Source organism: Pavona decussata, unplaced genomic scaffold (genome assembly GCF_977016875.1).
Source record: "Pavona decussata unplaced genomic scaffold, jaPavDecu1.1 SCAFFOLD_127, whole genome shotgun sequence".
In the NCBI taxonomy this organism is placed as follows: domain Eukaryota; kingdom Metazoa; phylum Cnidaria; class Anthozoa; order Scleractinia; family Agariciidae; genus Pavona; species Pavona decussata.
The window spans coordinates 2,073,763-2,094,791 of NW_028145541.1; the positions used below are offsets into that span (position 1 = coordinate 2,073,763).

At 38.3% G+C, this 21,029-nt stretch overlaps 2 protein-coding genes across 10 annotated transcripts in view; one reads left to right on the forward strand and one right to left on the reverse strand.

The window, feature by feature from the left end:
- Positions 1–16,082, reverse strand: part of LOC146469176 (cell adhesion molecule DSCAM-like) — a 45,438-nt gene extending 29,356 nt beyond the window's left edge. Inside the window, exon 1 of the mRNA XM_085123832.1 lies at positions 15,955–16,082. Within this exon, the coding sequence (XP_084979958.1) occupies positions 15,955–15,967 (13 nt within the window). The 5' untranslated portion in view covers positions 15,968–16,082. The remainder of the gene's footprint in view (positions 1–15,954) is intronic.
- The window catches only part of LOC146469177 (neural cell adhesion molecule 1-A-like), a 38,637-nt gene continuing 24,336 nt past the window's right edge, over positions 6,729–21,029 (forward strand). For 4 of the 9 annotated variants that reach the window (XM_085123837.1, XM_085123835.1, XM_085123840.1 and 1 more), the window contains exons 1-4: positions 10,792–11,022; positions 15,990–16,265; positions 17,492–17,761; positions 20,044–20,346. In XM_085123837.1, coding sequence (XP_084979963.1) covers positions 10,965–11,022; positions 15,990–16,265; positions 17,492–17,761; positions 20,044–20,346 — 907 coding nt within the window. In that variant the 5' untranslated portion in view covers positions 10,792–10,964. Of the gene's footprint in view, positions 6,874–9,100; positions 9,265–10,791; positions 11,023–15,989; positions 16,266–17,491; positions 17,762–20,043; positions 20,347–21,029 lie in introns of those variants that run through there. The other 5 variants (XM_085123841.1, XM_085123843.1, XM_085123834.1 and 2 more) reach the window with 4 other exon arrangements.

Genomic DNA, 21,029 nt, shown 5'->3' on the forward strand with positions numbered 1-21,029 from the left:
AAACCGCGTGGTGATATTGAGGTATAAGCGATCGAACATCACGTAAGCTACGCGGATAATTTATACGCTGTACTTTGAACCGTCAACCGTATTTTAAGCCCAAGGAAAAAGCAACTACTGCATTATAATTAGGCTTACTACCAATTCGAAAAAGAAGGTTTGAAAAAAGTTAAAACAGCGGTGACAACGGGAAAATACTTCTTGGCTAAGCCTTTCATTTGTAACAAATAATGTCAGTCGACGTTTTATTCACAGATGAATATAACCACCGTAAAGGGGATTTTGTTGAATAAATACGATACTGCATAAGCAATGATTGATAGAAGACGGAAAAAAAACATTTGAGTGTTTCCAGCGGAAAATATCTTTGCTTGTTTGGTATCGAGTGACGGGAACACTCGACAAAGTTTGTGAATACTCCACACAGCTGTGAAAACGCTCGCTTAAGGCTTGATAAGGCCAAATTTTTCCACAGGTTTTCTTTGTATCGCAAAACGCCAATGGTGTTTTGACAATATCTTACCGGAATTACGCAGTAAAATTCCTATTTTAAAAATAAATATTCCTGATTATGTCAGGTGTTTAAAAAACATGATAAAACCAAGCTATGCACGATACGTAGAGAGTAATATTTTAAATTAAACCTATACCGCTTCCTCACTTCATCAAATGCAAGTTGTGGGTAGGATATAGAGATTGTGAAATTGAAAATTAAAGCTGTATTATGACTATTAAAATGGAAGCCATCGAGAAGAACGTTCCTGAAGGTTTTTTTTAATCTTCCTAGCTTAGCAGAACGTGTTAATTTAATACTTTATTCTCGGTGAAACCTAATGTCTAACAATGCATTCAGTGGTATTGTTTCTGTGGATATTTTTATCAGGAAACGACCGAACAATTTACGTTTAGTCTACATTTGAACATTGTTTTGGTTGTATTGTCCTTTCACCTATTTCCTTTTCCTTTTTTTTCAACATTAACAACGGCCAAAGTTCGCAGGGTTGAAAAATGGAGAAGACACTCGACATTTCCCCGCTTTTGTCTCAAAAGACGTTTCGGCTGAATCTTTTTAGTACACGCGGGAACTAAAAATCCGGCGCGCATATTTCTGATCACAAACAAAACGAGTTAGTGTCACTTATTATTGTTCAAACTTCTGAAGAATCGCTATATCACATCAAAGATCTACTTAATTTTTTTTTTAATGATCACAATTGAGAGTTTCACCCAGAATATTCGAGTCGCATTGCTGGACTCAAGTGTTGTCTGTGACACTGAATGATTTAAAAGCTGAAATGACGTGCTAATGGAATCATTTTCAGAGCTTCTTCTATACTTTACAGCTGGCATCGCGGAATACTGGACCACAATTGAAAATATACTGCCGCACAAAATTTGCAGCAGCGCGTGAAATGTGACGTAGAAAATGTTTTTCTTGTTAGAAAAGCACTTTGATACTGATTATTTTGAACATCTTTATTCCACTTATGTCCAGAAATGCAGGCAATGGCGAATTTGGCAATTTTGACGAAATCTTGCCACAGTCATAACGGTGACCAATTTGGCAACATTTCGTCAAATTCCCAAATAAATGCGAATAAGCTAAACACATGGAGGCCAGCCATGTTGGTGGATTTGACGATTTTGGTGAATGTGACAAATTTGGTAAAATTTTGTCAAATTGCTAAACGCATGCAAATAAGCTAAACACATGGGCCGGGTAAAGCCGATTAACGCTAATCCACGATTAAAAGTAAACCGAAGTTTTCATCTCGCTCAACAAAAATGATTGAAATCTTGACCCAAATTAATAAGCCCTTTGCCGTAGTGTCAGCCCTGCAATCACGTTGGTTTTTGTACTCACTGTAATGGACCATTAGGGAGGTACCGCCTGAACGGGGTACCTTTTGCAGGCTGCAGCTGGATGTATATAGAATGGTAGGAATTTCGCGAGTCAAAGTATCTGAGAAAAGGGTAGGAAAACTGTCACTTGGATATTTAAAAGGACCTTTCAAAATATCTCGAACAGAACAACCGAAACGCGACCCAGCTTTCTACTGTAGGTATATGAAAGGGGGTACATTTTCTTTCAAAAAATAGAAGTAAAAGGGTAATGGTTGGGACCGCGGGGCCTCCTAAACTCTTCCTTCCGAGCTCACTGGAAGCCCCCGCCCCAGGACAATTTCTTGACTTTACAATTCCTCAACAGTGTAGAAAGGTATCACGTATTATTGTACCAAACCACAACTCAGCCAACAGCTAATATATGGTCGACTTTTTTCTGAAAGATTATCACAAAAATGGTCTTGTCGAAGATCTGCTTGTTCAAAGTGTTGCCTCTTTACTTGAGTACATATATGCTTCACCACCAAAGCTTCAGCTTTTTAATGTAACTGTACACGTCTGGTCAAAGACGTACTGTTCCAATAAAGCTTCAAAGAAAGCACGCGGAAACGGCACTTGAACAGTTCAAGTTGAGAAATGTCTGTAAGGTAACGCCAAACATTCCTAAATTAAAAGTGTATTGCTGTTTTCGTCAATCAGTTTGTAGAAGGTGAAATTTTTGAGTGAAGCCATTTAGGTGATAGGTGGAGAGCAGAATTCAGTTATTTCTTTTATTATCGTATTGATCTATGACGTCAACGTCATTACTGCTCGCAGCTGTTGGCAGACTATGAATTTTGACTGCGACTGGTATTGATAACGAGGGCTAAGTGATATACGAAGACAATTCAATTCAATTTAATTCAATTTTATTTACACTTATTACAACGACTGAAATACAATATATTTCACAATAAGAAAAAAATTAAACGTACAGAGCAATTTACTTAATGAATTTTAATAAATGAATTTTATTTAATGAATTTTAATAAATTTACAAAGGAATTAAAAACCGGCGAACTATAGTGGGTGAGGCTTCAAAGTATGCAATAATACTTCACGTGATTCCTGTTATCTGGAAAGTATTGTTGTACAAAATAAAATTATGCTCTCTATCGTTTGTTGATATCATTCCGGAAGTTGCCCTAAAATTGATGACGGTATCGCTTTAAAAAAATTGAACGTCAAAAGGTTCCGTCAAAGCCTTGCCCCATTCATTGTTGCCATAATTGGACTAGGGAGTGATGAAACCCTATAAGAGAGAGAGCAGAATTCAGTTTTCATCTTTCACCTTCAATTATATTATCAGTCAAATATTTTTCACATCGCTTCTACTACCCGTAGTTACTTGAGGTTGACAACAAAAGACGAAATGTATTACCAAACGCTATCGTTTACAAGAAAAGATTAATAGTAAGAAGTATACTAGTGAAATAGTATGGGATATTTTGTTTAGGGAAATTTATCAGTTTTTTCCGCTATTGCACAAGCGTGTTCTTGGGAGCAGTATTGTGATTTTATAATTAATAACTGATATTGGTACCCTCTTGTACATATGCATGCACAAATTTGTGTTTTCATTTCAGCATTAAAAGCCTTCCCGATCAAAACTTTTCCTCTATCTCTTGCCTCTTCAATTGCTTCCTCAGTGAAGCTGGACCGGTTTCCCGCGCTTGACGCGGTTTTCATGGTTAATTTTTCTTCGAAATTTGATTGGTTCATAACCGTGACGTCATCCAAATTTGTCGTGATTAGATTGTAGCATCCAGATATTAAGTGCTATATTGCGGACACCTCGCTATTACGGACACACCGAGAATGCGGACAGCAGCTAAATAAATCCCTGACAAAAATAAATTAGAGACTGATTTGACTGAAATAAATTGCTGCTATTACGGACTCTCGCTATTCAGGACAGTAACTTGCGATTCCGAGGGTGTCCACAATAAAGGGAGTTCACTGTATATGGCACTGTAGGTATCGATTTCGATTTCGTGCTTTGCAAAAGCTACCGACACCCATAGGGTTTCATCACTCCCTAGTCTAATTATGGCAACAATGAATGGGGCAAGGCTTTGACGGAACCTTTTGACGTCCAAATCTTTTAAAGCGATACCGTCTTCAATTTTAGGGCAACTTCCGGAATGATATCAACAAACGAACCTACATCAGAGAAAGCATAACAATGATTTTATTTTGTACAACAATACTTTCCAGATAACAGGAATCATGAAAAGTATTATCACGTATTTTGAAGTTCTCACCCACAATAGTTCGCCCGTTCTTTTCTTCCTTTGTCTTCGCATATCACGTAGCTCTCGTTATCAATACCAGTCGCAGTCAAAATTCATAGTCTGCTAGCAGCTAGCTACGTGCAGTAATGACGTTGACTTCATAGATCAATACCATAATAAGAGACGCGTTCAACAGATAATAATGTTATTTACATGAAGTACTCTATTTTTGGAAAGGAAGTTGATGAGACAGTGGGCGGTGCTCTTAATTATCATGCAAAGGGCGTTGAATGGATCATTTCCGGAAACCAACTTTGTACAAACAACACCGCAGGGAAGTACTCCTCAGTAGCTTTCATTTGAATGGTCACACTTTAAGATTAACCACAGACTATTCAAATGAAAGCTACTGAGTAGTACTTTTCAGTGGTGCTGTTTGTTATGCTGTACAAGGTGATTCTAACTTTTGAGTCTGTGGATGAAATCCTAAAGTATGACCATTTAAATGAAAGCTACTGAGCAGTACTTTCCTGTGGCGCTGTTTATTATGCTGTACAAGGTGATTCTAACTTTTGAGTCTGTGGATGAAATCCTAAAGTATGATCATTCAAATGAAAGCTACTGAGTAGTACTTAACAGTGGTGCTGTTTGTTATGCTGTACAATGTGGTTCTACCTTTTGAGTCAGAAAGTGCGACCATTCAAATGAAAGCAACTGAGAAAGCGTTTCTTGCGCGGTTTTCGGAACGCGCGCGAGGGCACACAGACTAGCAAAGAGGACACTGGTCTCCACAATAACGGAAATTACTAAAAACTGGATCATTATACAATGCAATTTCAGGGATTTGATTGGCTTAGCGGCCATGGTATATGAACCATTTTGCCATGCCCGAGAAATAGCGACCATTAAGTAGTCTTCTGGTTGTTCTTGCAAAGCGAAATCTGCAAGATCTAGCAATATTTCTAGATTGTTTTTAATAAAACTATTATTCCACCCGAGCTTGTTGGATATGGTACAATTATCATCTCATATCCAACGCGCGGTCGTGGAATAATTGTTAATTATCGGCAAAGATAAAATGTCTTGATTTTTAAACAAGTTCTCCAAAGTAGTGCCATACGAAACCTAGAAAAAAGGTAAGGAGAATACGCGTGCTGATCTCGAGACTTGAAGTGTTTTAAAAAGATTGCCATCTCTCTGTGCGAGTGTCTCTTCCAGTAGGCGGTTTCCGTAGCTGAAAGAACTTTGAACCGCGTGAAGTTTTAATAAAACTTCAGCAGTGAAGCATTACAACCCAGAAAACAAAACGTCACACATGAAACTAATTTTCGTTCGCCCCGCCGGCCGGAACACCAACGCAAAATACAGTTTTCATGGCTGGCTGACAGCTCACAAAAACACTGCACACGTGCGTGTCACACCGGGCAAGGTGTAAGTGTTTCGAAATTGCTGGGGTCATCAGTGTTTTTCAGTTCCGCTTCGTTTGGTGAAAAACAGTTAGGTAGGCGGTAATATTTCTAGAATAACGGAGACTACAAAATAATCATGAATCATGGCATGATTGATCGAAAAATGTGCCCGGATAAATACGTATGCACCCGGGGTTTAAGAGTTGGGAGTTCGAGTTTGTCTTGAAGTCGAGCTTTTGAGCCGACAAGGTGGGGCCATTGAAGGGGGCCTTGATACCGGTGTTTTTGTAATTTTTTGTTATATTTCGAGGCTCATAAGACCCTCCATTAAAATTTAGTCAACAGTGTTTTAACTGTTTCAGCGGCAAATAGCCTGCCAACAATCCGGTAACCAGGTTTCTCAAACCTCATGCGCGGAGCGGCGAGGGGGGCTCATTGATCAGTTGTGGCTCTGTCGCTAGCTCGCACGAGACAATTCTGTGGACGGAACCCTTTTACTTCTAACAGCAACCGGGGACGAGAAATACTGTAAAACTAACAGTGCTATCGCTATCTTTCATTTGAACGGTCACACTTCCAGATTTCATCCACAGCCTCAAAAAGTAAGAACCACCTTGTACAGCATAATAAACAGTACCACAGGAAAGCACTGCTCAGTAGCTTTCATTTAAATGGTCACAATCCAGGATTTCATCCACAGACTCAAAAGTTAGAATCATCAGTGCATCAGATAAGTTTTACACTGACGCAAGAAAGTACTATTCAGCAACTTTCACTTATTCGTCACACAACAGATTCAAAAGCTATAATCACCTTGTATAGCATAAAAAACAGCACCACAGAAAAGTACTGCTCAGTAGCTTCATTTGAATGGGTTACAATATATCCACAGACTCAAAGAGTAAGGTGCATTGGTTCAAAGTCAGGGTTTGACTCTTGGAGAATTAAAAGAAGACAAAAACTGAAATAGCAAGGAAAGAATCAGAATACATTTTCAATAAAGCAGTCACTGAGAAGCCGTATACTACGCTCGTGCATGGCAATCACAACCGAAACCAGTCGCCTGTTCAATACCAGCATCTTTCCCAACCTACTTCAAACTTCAAACTTAAACCTTCAACTGATTTTCCCGCTCAAAACTGATCCACCTGTCAAAGCCGGCTTGATATAAGAGTTCAACAATGATGCAATTATCTTATCGCTTTGTCTCATTTACAAAAGATACCGTTAATGAATCAACGGCCTTTCGGTCACCGCAAGAATAAGTCAACAAAGAGCAAGACGGGACGGGAGGCAAGAACGCTGTTTTAGGAGCTGGGAAACTGTTTACAGTGCATCCATAACAGGCAAGTAAACTCACTAAAGGCTAAAGTTGTCCATCGGGCGGTGGAAAGGAGGCTTTCCTACTTTAGTTTGAGACAGCGAGTAAACAGACAAAAGTACGCACGCATGCAAACAGAAAATACAACCTAACCGACACGGAAACATGAATTACTGTTGATTTTTTTTTCCTTTGGCGGGCGTTAATTCCTTTGTTTCTGCAAACTAAGACTGGAACGGCTTCTAAGACACTGTGTAAGGCATTAATGTTCTTGTATAGCATACTGAGCATAATATATTGGAATCTCCGGGTGTAGCCTTATAATAGGACAGAAAATATGCGTGATCGCTTGTTTACGCGCTTAGAAGCCTGCTTAGTTGTCATTTACAAAGCGGCACTTAAGCATTACAACATAAACCGCATGCTGAACAATACACATGCTAATTTGTTAAGGACAATACAAGACGTGAAAACGGCTTTACAATGGGAGAAAATGTAATTTGCATCCACAGCAAAGTAGACCAGGGTAACTCGATAGGGAAATTATCGAGTCATTTTGCGAGTGCAAAGTTCGTACCATTCAAGTCACTGATAAGGTTGCCTTATCAGAAGTTTTCACCTCAATCAAGAGCTTGTTTAATGAGTAGGACAAAAGTCCCTTCTTTTCAATTCTTATAGAGGTCATGTTATTTGCCTTCTCACTGTGAAAACGACACTTTGTTTGCACGACTTAACAATGGGATTTGTTTTAATGAATTCTCTTTTCTCCCACTGTATCAACAGAAAATCGATTTGCTAAACTACCTCCCTTCTTGAAAATCAATCACAAATACCACAGAGTCCTTGGAGCAAAACCACAGCACGAAAACTGATAAACAAACAAGTTTAACTTTGGGATGGAGTTTCACTGCGTCTCCTTAACTAGTCAAATTTCTTGCGCACGACTGTCAATTTTTCCCAATTGTTTGCAATTAAACTGATATGCTTCCAAATACATCGAGTCTTGCTGAGAAATCGAGAAATATTGTAACTGAGGTTCCGACAGACTTTGAAATGACAAGTTTATTTTTGAAGATAAGAAAAGCAGTGTTGATCTGCTTGTCTAGCAAAATTAATTTTTGCAAACTATTAAATATACATACATTTCACCGCATGGATCTAATTGCATTTCCACAAAGGATGATGATTCAGCTCATTTGCCACATAAACGCTAATTTGAATTTCATTAGCTAAAAGCTCGAAAACAACTTCTTAGACAGGAATTCACATCGTCTAGAACAGAAAAGACTACTATACTGCGGATTAAATTGATAAGAGAACCTCTCCAGCGCGGAGATTAAAACGCCTAACGCATCAAATAACACGGTGCATCTGCAAAAGACGATAACATAAGGATTTGCGTAGTTTGTTCAAATTCTCTTTACTTATTTCAATAGAATTTTCATAGTGGCAGTTGGAGGAAACTGAAAAAGACGAATACAGCTCATAGCTAATAATAGTGATTTAGAATCGCGTTTATGGCAAAAGAGATTGGCTTTTATATTTTCTTGAAAAAATGGTACATAGACGAGAATAGTGTAAAATAATTCTGGCTTTTCATAGCTGAAACCAGTGGCGAGCGGCAAATATAGGATAAACGTGGTCACGTGGTCATTTTTACCGTTTGCTTTAAACGTAGTTCTATAAAATCTCTAACAATAAACAGCGCCACTGGAAAGTACTGCTCAGTAGCTTTCATTTGAAGGGTCACATTTTAGGATTTCATTTACAGACTGAAAAGTTAGAACCACCTCGTGCAGCATAATAAACAGCACCACAGGAAAGTACTGCTCAGCCTTTGCTCAGTAGCTTGCATTTGAGTGGTCGTACTTCAGGATTTACCCACAGACTCGAAAGTTGGAGCTAACTTGTACAGCAAAATACAGTATACCAGAATACGTACCCAAACAGTACTCTATCGGCGGGACAGGGGTTAAGTGTGCATCAAACACTGCGTTTGGCTTGGGTCTTTGGAATCACTTCGCAAAAACAAGCTATTTAAAATACTACAGACGTTCCAGACAATTCAATTCAATTGTCCCCCGAGTTCCCTCAATAATTGTGATGAGTTAAAATGTAAATAACAAAACGACATCCATTTTCCTGTTTCCGTTGGCCGAACGTGACACACAATCGAGTTGAATCGAAATATATTAAACCACACCAAAACAGAGATGCCTTGAATCGAAGTTCATTAATTTTATTGGCTGCTGAAGAAAAATACGTCAAATATATCTTTGAAGCTATCACAGAGTAAACATTCTGCAGGAATTGTGTAGTCTACTCACTTCTACTGTCTTGTGACTTCTTGACCATTGTGAATTCAAGCCAGTTTAAATTGGCGTCTCGTGTCTGGAGTTACGATCCTAAATTTTAGGTAAGCACTTAGGGCCTCTTCATATGATCCCGGTTACCGGGATGGCTCGGTAAGCGGGATGAATTTTGCAGTCCGTTCATATGGGAAATTTCATCCCGGTTACCGAGATGAAAAGTGGTGACGCGGTCAATCGAGCGTGACATTTACCGAACAAGCCCGGCAAGAATTTTTCATTTTTATCGGTTCTACAAACCTCAAAAGTATTATATCTTTATCTCTACTACGAAAAGGAATTATTTTGAACTAGAACATCTCAGAAATGAGCCGTAATAATCAAATGTATCCGTTCTAAGACGCGAATGTTTGGTTATAGACTTCATCCCGGTAACCGGGATACCGTGTTCATATGAGAAAATTTTCGTCCCGGACTCCCGAGATCTCGGTCGCTGAAACCGAGATCTCGGTAACCGGGCTGGCCCGCCTTCTCATATGAACACATCGATTTTTTTACAAAAGAAATAGGAATGAGGCGAGATCTCGGTAAGCGGGCTAGCCCGGTCAACCGGGATCATATGAAGAGGCCCTTAATTATCGTTGCCCTATAATTGTCTGGGAATGAAAGCTGACGTTCTCTTTCTAAAAATCTCAACTAGTAGCAACACATGTCATAGGATGATCACCTTTAGGTGCCCAACAGCTGATTGCAAAATAATTGATGTGTCAATCGTTTCGCTTCAAATATTTAAAGCGCAGGTTTTTTTCTAACTCCTCAATACAAAATACACATAACAACAGGGAGTCCATTAAAGCCTTTCTAAATGTCTTTCATTTGAATGGTCACAGTGTAAGATTTCAACCATAGGCACAAAAGTTAGTACTTAAGGATTTCATCCACAAACTCGAAGCTTGAATCTCGTTGTACTGCTCAGTAGTTTACCCAGAAGACTGCAGTCAAGACCGAAAATCTCAAATCTACTGTATAGGAATAAGAGGACAAAAAGGCTTCGAGTAAAACTGACAGCACACGACACCACATGATAATTATCAACATTTTAGGACAACACGAGAATTCATACTGCGCAGAGCGTCACAACGGAAGAATTGTGAAAAGTTTATCGATGATTTTATCATAAAAGTCACAGTCGGAGACCTAATTTTTCTTTGCTTCTGAAAAAAAAGTTATGAATATAATTTCCATTACTTATTGCATTTGTGGTGAAGCGAGCTGTCGTCACTTCAAAATAGGCTTGAAATGAATATAAAAAGTTGCAGGTGGGGAAGGCAGCGTAATGTAATTAGCGTAGATAAACACTCTATCCTAAAAATGTGGGAAAAAAAGGTTCAAGAAGGAGGATTTTCCATAATGATGGGGGTGCGACGGAAAATATTATGACTCAAATTCTGGGTAGACGACCATGACATACTTACAAGTCGTTCATAACACGAGACAATAACACATCAGCATCGACATGCCTTCACAAGTCTTATGCATGCAGATGGCATATAAACAATATCCCAAACGAATGAATGCAAAGGCTAATATATGCAAGCTGAGCTGCGCGTCTGTTGAAAGCGCGCGTGCGCAATTAAACAGCGTGAGTGCGCCCCCTTGCATTTGATCCTTTTCTTATGAAAGCGTGCGGAGCGCTCCGCAGGAAAACCGTGCTCTCGTGATATCTGTTAACGCAGTTAACACCTTTTCGGCTCTCTAACGATTTTTTGCCTGTCTATTTGCCCTCGCCCAGGTTCACGGATCAACCATGGCGAAGCTTCTACTTGTTATTGGAGCTGTGTTAGTGACGACCGTTAGTCGCTCCGGTAAGTGTGTGTGAACAGATTGTAAATAAGCGTGGCTGGTTTTGATATTCTTTTTAAATTCTCTTACTTTCCTTGTTGTTTTAATTTCCTTTGAATGCTCGTATCAAATTTCCAAAACATTTGTGCATGACCTTGATCAGCGAGATAACACTCGTTCAGCGTATTTTACGTTGTTTTTGCCACACCTTCGAAACGTTCAAGTAATTTCAACCTCGTTTCTTCGCAACATTGAGCATTGATATTTCATCGGGATTCTGGTGCAGCGACAAGGGAGAGACAAACCACCCCCGGGTGGCCTTCGAGCTATAACCAGAAATTTGAGATCAATAAATTCACGAAAGGCTCAAGGCGATTATCCTTCGCTTTCGAGTTTTAACGAGCGCTTTTCGCCGCAGTCTAAAGTTCGCGCTAGAGCGTTTAAAAGAACGTAAATTACAGTACCCTCAAGGTCATTGTGTTTAAAATGCACATTTTTGTTTAGTGAAGCACGGCATAAGCCTTTGTACTGTGTAGTTTTAGCCCGTAAACACTGGAGAAATTTTGTTGAGCAACTCAATGCAAACCTTTTCGATCAATTCAGAACAAGCGACTCGCGCGCCAAGCTAAATCCCAAGCTCCTTTTGTCTAACTTTCGACAAACGCGTGAGGCGTTTGGAAAGTTGAAAGGAAGTCAAAGTTTGTTGTTTACTTGCTTCTTCCTCTAATCTATGCGTCAAAGGAATCTCGCCAAGAAAAAAAAAAAGGGCTCTGCTATGATCGTATTCCTGCGTTGTTTGAAATTTCTGCGGCCAACACTATTCATCAAGTATTCAGCATTCGTCAAATGGTTATTCCTTTGGGAACTGTGGGACAACTGCGTTTTATTCATTTGTTTCCCGCTTAGATTTAATTCTTTTCAATTCCAATTCCCCTGCTTGCCACACAGACATGTCGCATCGATCACGAAGGATGCATCTTCAACTGGCCTAAATACTGTGGCAGTATTGAAAGCAGTCAACGCCGTGCTGTTTGTCACGTATATACAATATTACTTCCCTCAGTGTATTTTTGCGGTTCATCGGAGACACCGACGCAAAGGTTATCGCGCAGCAAAAAACTTAGATTTAGAAAGTTAAATGGTTAGAATGCGACTCCATTCGAGTAAATAGAACTCTGACAGAAGCCTGTCGAACTATCATCACTCGAGTACATGTATTAAGTTTCGCTTTCAAGATTACTTGCGAAAACAGCGTATATCAATATAGCAAACTGCTCAACCGTGCGCGAAAATCGCTTGTATTTTTGACCTCAAACAGGCTCGTGCAAGCAGAATAACAGAAAAACAAATGAAACGGAATGGAAGTAAAGTACAACGCAAGCTTGCGCACAAAGGAAGTGACTTATCAGCCAAGAAAAAATACATATTTAGGTTACAAATAACATTCCCTAAAACTCACTTCAAAGTTGAAATTAGTATGCGTGCGCAGTTAAAGCGCTAAAAACACGAGTGGAGTCTTTCGGGATATTTGCATGAGTGAATGACGAAGAAAGGAACTCTTCGACTTTCAAAAAATATTGGCCTACGCTTTTCGAATTCCGCAAACATTTTTGCCAACGTTTCTTTTCATGAAAAACCCGAACAAAGCCTATTCTTCTGAAGCTATATCGAGTTATATTTTGCTGTTGGTGTTAATGTTTAAAAAAAAATTCTGACATAGTTGAAACAACGTGAATATGCAACAATACGCGTTTTCCGAGTGTTGTAACTCCAAAAATACGGATGACTTCAAAGCGCTTAAGGCGAAGGAAAGGCATGTTTGACGATGATATTGCGAATAGTTGTTGTGAAAAGATCTGTCAAAACGTCACTATCATTGCAGGAGAGTGCATTAAATATGTAATAAAACGTTTTTTAAACCTTAGTAACACTGGAAAATGTGGCAAACAAGTGAAATATTTGGCGAGTGAGGTAACGCGTCTGGATTTACAACAAAACACCAAAAAATCCCGGAGATTAGACAGAAATTCAGTGGTTATTTAAACATTGGTTTAAAAGCTTTTGAATAAAACGTGGCGAGAAGTTGCTAGTTTGCATCAAAACAACTGACTTCCCTAGTTTCGTGATCGGAATAGTAAATTGAAATCGTTACGTAATTACGTATTGTTTTAACACGGACAGTCTTGGGTTTCCTGCATAGCTAAATTTAAATCACGCAAAACAATGTGGGATCATAAACACGGACAAATACTGCGCTTTTGTCAAGGTAGAACGATAAAAATAAACTTCAGTTTCCCTTTCGGTAACTGTTTTAGGCTTTTTCTCTCTGTTTGTCTAGTCATGAGTGATGGATGAGTTTCCATTATCAAGCTGTCGAGATCCTGAATGAAATCCTCATGCGTGTCCATCCGAAAAGAAATTTCGAAATAAAATTTGAGCAGATTTTCTTGTGAGTAAAATGATGTTTGCTTTTCGATTGTTTCAAATCAAAATATGGTCGTAAAATTGTCAAATTGTGCATTCTAATTCTCAATAGAGAAAGAGTCTTCAGATAAAACCTTCGAACTCTGATGTGTGATAAGTGACTGTCTTCAAGGTAATTAGCAAATTGACAAGAACTTTGAAAGAATAATAAATAGCTGTTGACAGCCTGCACTTTCCACCCAAACCACTGCCATCAGATCGTTCTACATTTAACTTCAAGATACTCGGTATTATTTTAAGCAGGTTTAAAAGAAACAGCTAATGGTTTCAACATGGCTACTGTACTGTTGATTAGCAAGACATGTGTTCGGGTTTCATCATTGATCTATCCATGAAAGGTTGTCATTGTTTTTAAGGAGCATTATCACGGAGATTTTGCTGTATGTTACTCAAAACTGCTCATATCTTTGATAAAGAACCTCTTCTTTCTCACACATGAAATTGCCCTTAGAGCACCAGGAGGAAAATATGGCACAATTTCTCCAAATAAGATCAGTTTTTAGCAATTTTTCCAAAATATGCAGGAAAAACTTTAAAAAAAATGGCCATTTTTTTTTTAAAATTTCAACCCATTTCTATCCTATCCATTCGCAGCAAAATATGAATGATGCTAGTATTTATGCACTAGTACAGTTATTGTTAACAAAACTGGACCATTTTTGTAATGCTTACATCCATGCAAATATGTTTTTTGTCTATTCAAAGTGGTACTAAAACTAGGTGACACTGTCTCTGTAAGTTCTAGTACACATCCCACACATTTACTTTCCAAAAGCTCAAAATTTCAGCCTAGTGGAGAGAAACATCTTTTTTCTCGTTTACCAACATTTCCAACTCAAATTCTGCTACTGTGATGCCAACAGTTACAGATCCCCTTGTCTCTTAAAAACCTGTTTAAAAATTATAAATTTTACTCGTAGTGTATTGATCATGTTTCATCAAGAATTGGACCTTGCAGAAATTGTGTCCCCAAAATTCCGGTAAACCAAATAACTTGCACCTAATGTTCATCTAATGAGGTAGAAAATGACAACCACTTCCTTTTTGACTGTCATTTACATATGAAGCATATAAGGAAAACGTTTTTTAATGATATAACTTTGAAATATTGCGAGTTCAATACTTTTAGTGAACGTAACAGAAAGTTATTTCTCTTTAATAACACAGACCATTTTCTTTGTAAAAAAAAAAACTAGGTTATTTTGTTTCCAAGGCTTTCCAAAAAAGAAAAAAAAAATCATAATAGCAATTAATTGCTACAAGTTACTCTGTTTTTATTATTACAGTCGACTCCCGATAACTCGAACCATCGCTAACTCGAACCAATTCTCCTTTCCTTTCAGGTCATTTTCTATATAATTTTACCCTCGACAACTCGAACTTCTGATAACTCGAACCTTTTTCAATTTTCCTTGAAGGTTCGAGTTATCTTAAGTTGGCTGTGTTGCTGTACCATTGCTACTGTACTTTTACTATTTACTATTCTTTTTTTATGCAATAATGTATAATTATGGGAATGCAAATACAATGTTGTTGTTGATAGTGTATGGATAAATAATAATTGTTTGCTGGTCATGATAAGGAAGTTTGGACTAAACAAGCTGAATTCTGTTATATATTCTGGCTTGTGGCAATGCAGGATTCCCGCAAATTATTAACTACATCTGTACTGCCACAAACATTTGCACAAGGGTGTCAAACATAATGCTGAAAATTGTCCGCCCAACACAGTCGTTTGCAACCATTTTGTAGTTGTTTTAATAATGCTAACCTTTAAACACAGTTCAGCCCTGACAATTATCAGCATCAAATTTTTTCCTGGTAATATCAATGCTCGTTCAACCCCTGAGGTGAATATTCTTAATATTTTAATAGCTTCTCCTCACGTATTTTTATGGGGAGAAGACAGGAGAATTTGGTCTTTGATATTAGTGGTTAAGGGGTAAAATCTGAAGTTGTGTATCTTGAGCCCTTTCTGCTCAAACTGCACAGGACACTCATGGAACCTAGGGAGCTTATCATTTACATGAAAAACCTGGAAATTCCTGTTGGAAAATCAAATGGTACACATCATTCTATTAAGAGTACTTCTGAAATTATGGGCTTCTGGTCAAAGTGATGCATTTTTATCACTCCTTTTGGGATTTACAGCTGATGTTCAAACATTTTGCATGTTATCCATCTTCTGTTAAGACAAGCTAAATCATTTAGTATTTATGCCGAAAAATTTCCATCTGGGTGGTTTGCATAAATGGTAAGCACCTCTAGTTTACTGGCCTAGCTCCCATGAGTCTCCTGTAGCTCAGTGGTGGGGCATTAGTAATCAGAAGGTCATAATCACAGGTTTGACTCGGGTTAGGAGCAAGAACTTACATTGCCTTCTTTCTGAGTGTCTATGCCACTGACGGAATATCACGACACTCCATTTATTTACCAGGCTTAAAACATAATGGTACATTTATTCCACTTACTGAAAGAGTTCATGTTTTGTCTCTGTTCTTTACAGATGGGGCTGTGACCCTTCCAAGTCCATCGCAATTATTCCAACAAGGGAGAACTTATACTATTAACTGTCAGATAACAGGAGGAGAAACATTTGTTGCTTGGGAAACGCCAGGCATACCAAGTGAGACCATCACACTGGACACTAAAGGAAGAAGAGAAGTTGTTCAGACTGGTGATAACTATGGACTAAAAATAACAGATGTCATAGCAAATGATGGTGGCGTGTATAGATGTGTTGGTTCATTGGAATCAAAAGAATTCACGGCTAATGTTGACAGTAAGTGTTTTGTCAAAAAGGACATTTGAAGGGGTGCAAGGAGTAAGGCCTAAAGTGTCTTTTGAAGTAAGGTCAAATTCTCCTTTTGTTTTGCAAGCAAATACAACGCTGTGTGGAAGGAGAATGTAGCAATTTATCAGAGCTCACTTCATTTGCAACCAGTCATAAGTGGACTAACCCAACCACTCGCTGCCCTTGTACAGTATGTAGGGCCACTAAAGGCAGTCCAGAGAACAATCCACTGTTAGCCTGACACTGAAAAATGAGTTCAGAAAAAAATGTACCAAAGTGCACAGTTTTCAAAGTTTGACAAACAAGTGTGTGGTGTGCAGAAAAAATGTAAATTCAAACTTCTATATTTCTTTAAGGTTGAAGCAGGTGTTTAAGAAACTCGTTTGTTTTTTGTAAATTCATCTTGGCCAATCTATACAAGAACTCGGTTTTCAATAATTGATTCTGTCTTGAAAAAGGTCTTGCTAACTGGGAATTGTGCCACTGTTTTCAATGGGTGATCACAATGGTTATGCTGGGGGGGGGGGGGGACTCCCCTTTATAAGCTATATAGGTGTGTGTGTTCCCAAAGGGTATGGTTTTTGAGCCACTGTGGTCTGAAATAGTGTAGAGGTTTGGAACATTAATTTTTGATCTGAAAGATCTGTGAAGTGGCTTGAAAAAACAAGGTGCAGCTAAGTTTTTTAACCAACTTCTTGGAGTCTGATATATTTTGAGTATTTCCCATAGTTTCTCCAACCATCAATAATTCTTAGACAAATCTAAAGTTCACCAAATTTTATGATAATTAAGATCACATTTCCAAACCTCCTTTATGGCAGTGATTTCAATCGTCTTTCTTCATGAATTATTAATTAGTTTGTGAAGTAACTATTCAAAGTATCAAAGATTAGGGGTGCTCTCTCTCCTTTTGCCAAGTTGGTGATGTCATCCGCCCCTGCAAAATCTGCGGGGGATGCCAGATACGTGTCCCAAGATCCATTCATTTGTTGATGGCCCCATGCAATCTCGACACCAATCTGTATTAGGAGTGTGTTCTTCCTACGTCGAACACAAAAATTAACAGATTTACTTAGACAGTGATGAATAGTTGAAACTGTGTGAAGATTTCTCTCAAGTCAATAATAATAACATGACTGTGCTGTTTAAAAAATTTGCTGAGAAAGACAACTTATGAGCCATACTTCTATCTAATCACCATTTTATTTCCACAGTCAATATAAACATACAGAACCAGCACCAAACTCTGCACCTGGGTCGAAAAGAAACGTTGGTCCTGGGTGTCTCTGCCTATCCTGCACTTACATACACGTGGACAAAAGATGGACAACCAGTTTCATTTGATGCACGCCGAACTCTAGATGGACGCACTGGGTCTATAACCTTCAGCCCTGTTCAACTGCCTGACCAAGGAAACTACACCTGCAATGTTAATAATGCATTGTCATCTCACCAGTATGACCCCATACGCGTCCAAGTTATTGGTAAGCTCTCCTATGCTTCCTTGCATTGGTTTTAATTTGCTTGATATGATACAAGATGGAGTGGTTTGCAAATGAATATTGTAAAACCAAAACCAAAGTAATTACACTCACTGGTCAATTGCAACACAGGCAAACTGCTCAACAAACCAATCAGAATCGGTAGCAGTTATTGGCACCAAAAGCAAACATGACCAAACACGACTCTTTTCAATGTATACAAGTTTTGGATGAAACTTCATCCATCTTCTTGTCACACGTTGAGGTCACACTATAAATAAACAATACCTTATACTCAAACCTTCCAAATGGTTTGCTATTCATGGGTACTGAAAAAGGTTTATTTTTCTTCATGGTGGGGATGGTGGGGGGGCATTCCTTGGTAGAGGAGGGGGGTGGGTTACTCAGATATATAAGTGACTCAGAGGTGTGAATGAGTTTGCCAAATTGTTAGATGCAAAAAAAAGTTTAACAATCTGGAATTCAACGTAACCCAGAAAAGTTTTTTTAAGGCATGAAAATGAGAACTCTGGATTTCACTGTGTCAAACCCAAAAATGTCTTTACTAAAATCTTTCACCCCAAAACAGTCACCACAAATTTATTGCTCCAGAACGAGCGCAGCGAGCGAGCAGCAACATAATCTGAATTCAAGAAAACTGATTAAAGGAAAAGTATGTATGTAAGCTGGGGCAAATTCTCGAGTTCGTCACTTTTTACCAGAATGCATGCATTGCTTTTAACAAGAATGTGCTGTGCCCCGAGAGACTCAAATAAGACTCGAGGACGTCGCTCAGCAGTAAGTTGAAAGAAGAACTACTAAGGAATACTCAACAGTTTCAACAGCGGAAATCCAAGCAATAACGGCAAAGAAATTGTGCTTTGAGGACAAATTGTCATTTTATCCAGCCGACAGGCTACTGAACATCTCAAATCATTATTCAGGCCATGGACTTTCCGCGTAATTTTCAAGTACTTCTGGCAAATTATTCACTCACCAAAATTAAAGTTTGATTGTGAATTTGTGCTGAAATACTATTCTAATTGACCGATTCTTCGTATTCCGAACAGTTTTTGCAAAATCGTTGAAAAATGGCTTTGCACAGGTCAATAAATTTGCTTCAAAATGGACTTCTAGTTTCTTCAAATTGCTTGCATTGAATTGTACATGAAACTTTCACGAAGCACCACAACACTTTCTGGAGACTTTTTACGAATCATGTGGTTTGCTATTTAGAAATTGATTTAGGAATATTTCCTTTGAAAGTCATTTACAGTATATTTTTCACAAATTTCACTGTATTTTTAACCATTTTTATTAAAATACGTTGTTGTTCTTGTTACAAATGACACCTGAGAACTCCTAATTAAATTAAGTAATGTACTGTTAATGTTAGTTGTTTCAAATAAAAAAAAAAACATCAATCATTGTACTATGCCCTAACTTATTTCCAGCCAAAACATGTCATCAGATGTTACCATAGCAATCGTGCATTAAATTCAGTAATGCCTATTGAACTTAGCTGATAATAATTGTTTTCACGTTCACAAATAATTTCTTTAAGTATATAAATGTTCAATGTCTTATCAACATGACTGTCAACATTCCTTGCGCTACCTTGGACCAAAATTATGGGGAAAACTGACTAAAAATATTAGATCCGCCAAAACTTTGAACAACTTTAAAATCGCTATAAGAAAGTTTGACGTCAGCTCTCTGTTGGACGACAGATGTATGCATTGTTCTCTCTGTTCATCAATCTAGTTAATTGTCAAATAAGTAATTTTTTTAGGTGTTAATTAATGATAATTAATTATAAGGTTTTCTTAAGTTTACTTAATCTTAGTTGAATAGATTTTACTTGACATTTCTTTTTTTTTAGTCTCCCCAATTAGTAGGGCACTTGTGCTTGGCTAAAGTTGTTATTATTATTATTATAACTGCCATACTTTCATTCCTTCAACACCAGAAGCTAAAATTATCCTCACTGACTTGGATACAACATTGTTATGGTTGCCAACAATACGTGATGTCAGTATCAACGAAATGTGCCGCAGCATAACTATCTTTTAGATACACTAGTTTAACCCAGAAATAAGTCCTCAGATTGTTTTTTTCAAACTCAAAAATGGCCTTTGCACTTCATTGTTGCTAATATACACGAGTGCCCCCTACCCACACCACCCCCATCCCTGATCCCCTGGGAAACATTCAACTTGGGTGACAAAGAGTTTAAGAGCGAAGAAATAAACTTATGCATGTGCATTTGCTGATTCCATTCTCAGACAGTCCTGTAATCAACAAGTACCAAGGAGATCCTGTAAAGCGCAGACTCACGCAAGGATACAATGCAACATTTTACTGTAAAATCAAGTCTGGGGCACCAAAGCCAACAATAGGGTTTTGGTATGGATGGACAAACAAAGACAAGAAGGTTGATGAAAAATACACTCCAAGGTACTCCCATCCAACTCCGGAAGAATGGACAATTACTGGCATTACAACCGACGACAAAGGCAAGTTCAGGTGCATTGCAGAAAACGTCGCTGGACAAGATGATCTGAAGATTGAGATCACAGAAGTAGACAGTAAGTTTCCGTAGAATAGGTACCTTCAGATCAGAGTACAAGTACAAGATTGACTATGAGTACGACTTTCCAACCTCAAATCAGACACATCCCAGAACTCTCGCTCCTTCCCATTGTTTACCAGCAGATAAGGAGACCCTAGAAACAAGATTGGTGTGACAAGCGGTTTTATAAGCCACGCAAACCAGTTTGAAGTCATACTTGCACTCAATCTTGTACTTGTAGTCAAGTCTGCAGGATCCTATTGTCTACTTAGGCCAAGTCTGAACATGGCCATGAAGTTAACAAGCCAGGTCTGAAAAGGGGCACTGGAAAATTACATATTTTGGTCTGAAATCAGGTCAGGTTTTGGAGAACTGGGCGGCACACCCCCACAAAAAATTCCAAGGAGTATAGCCACCCTCACTCCATGGAAGAACATACACGTATCCAATTACTTTGTACAAAGACAAGAACAAAACCAAAGAACCTCATTAAATAGTGACATTGACATGTGGCAGTGATTTGACAGCAAAAGGATTAATGGAAATTAATTGCTATGGGCTGAATTAAAATCTTACTTTATCCATTAGGAGAAAATAACATGTAATACCCTATATACCTAAAAAGAATATTATATTTACCAATATTGTTTTATAACATAATCTAAACAGTTGAGCTTCTAATAAAAGATAAAACCTACC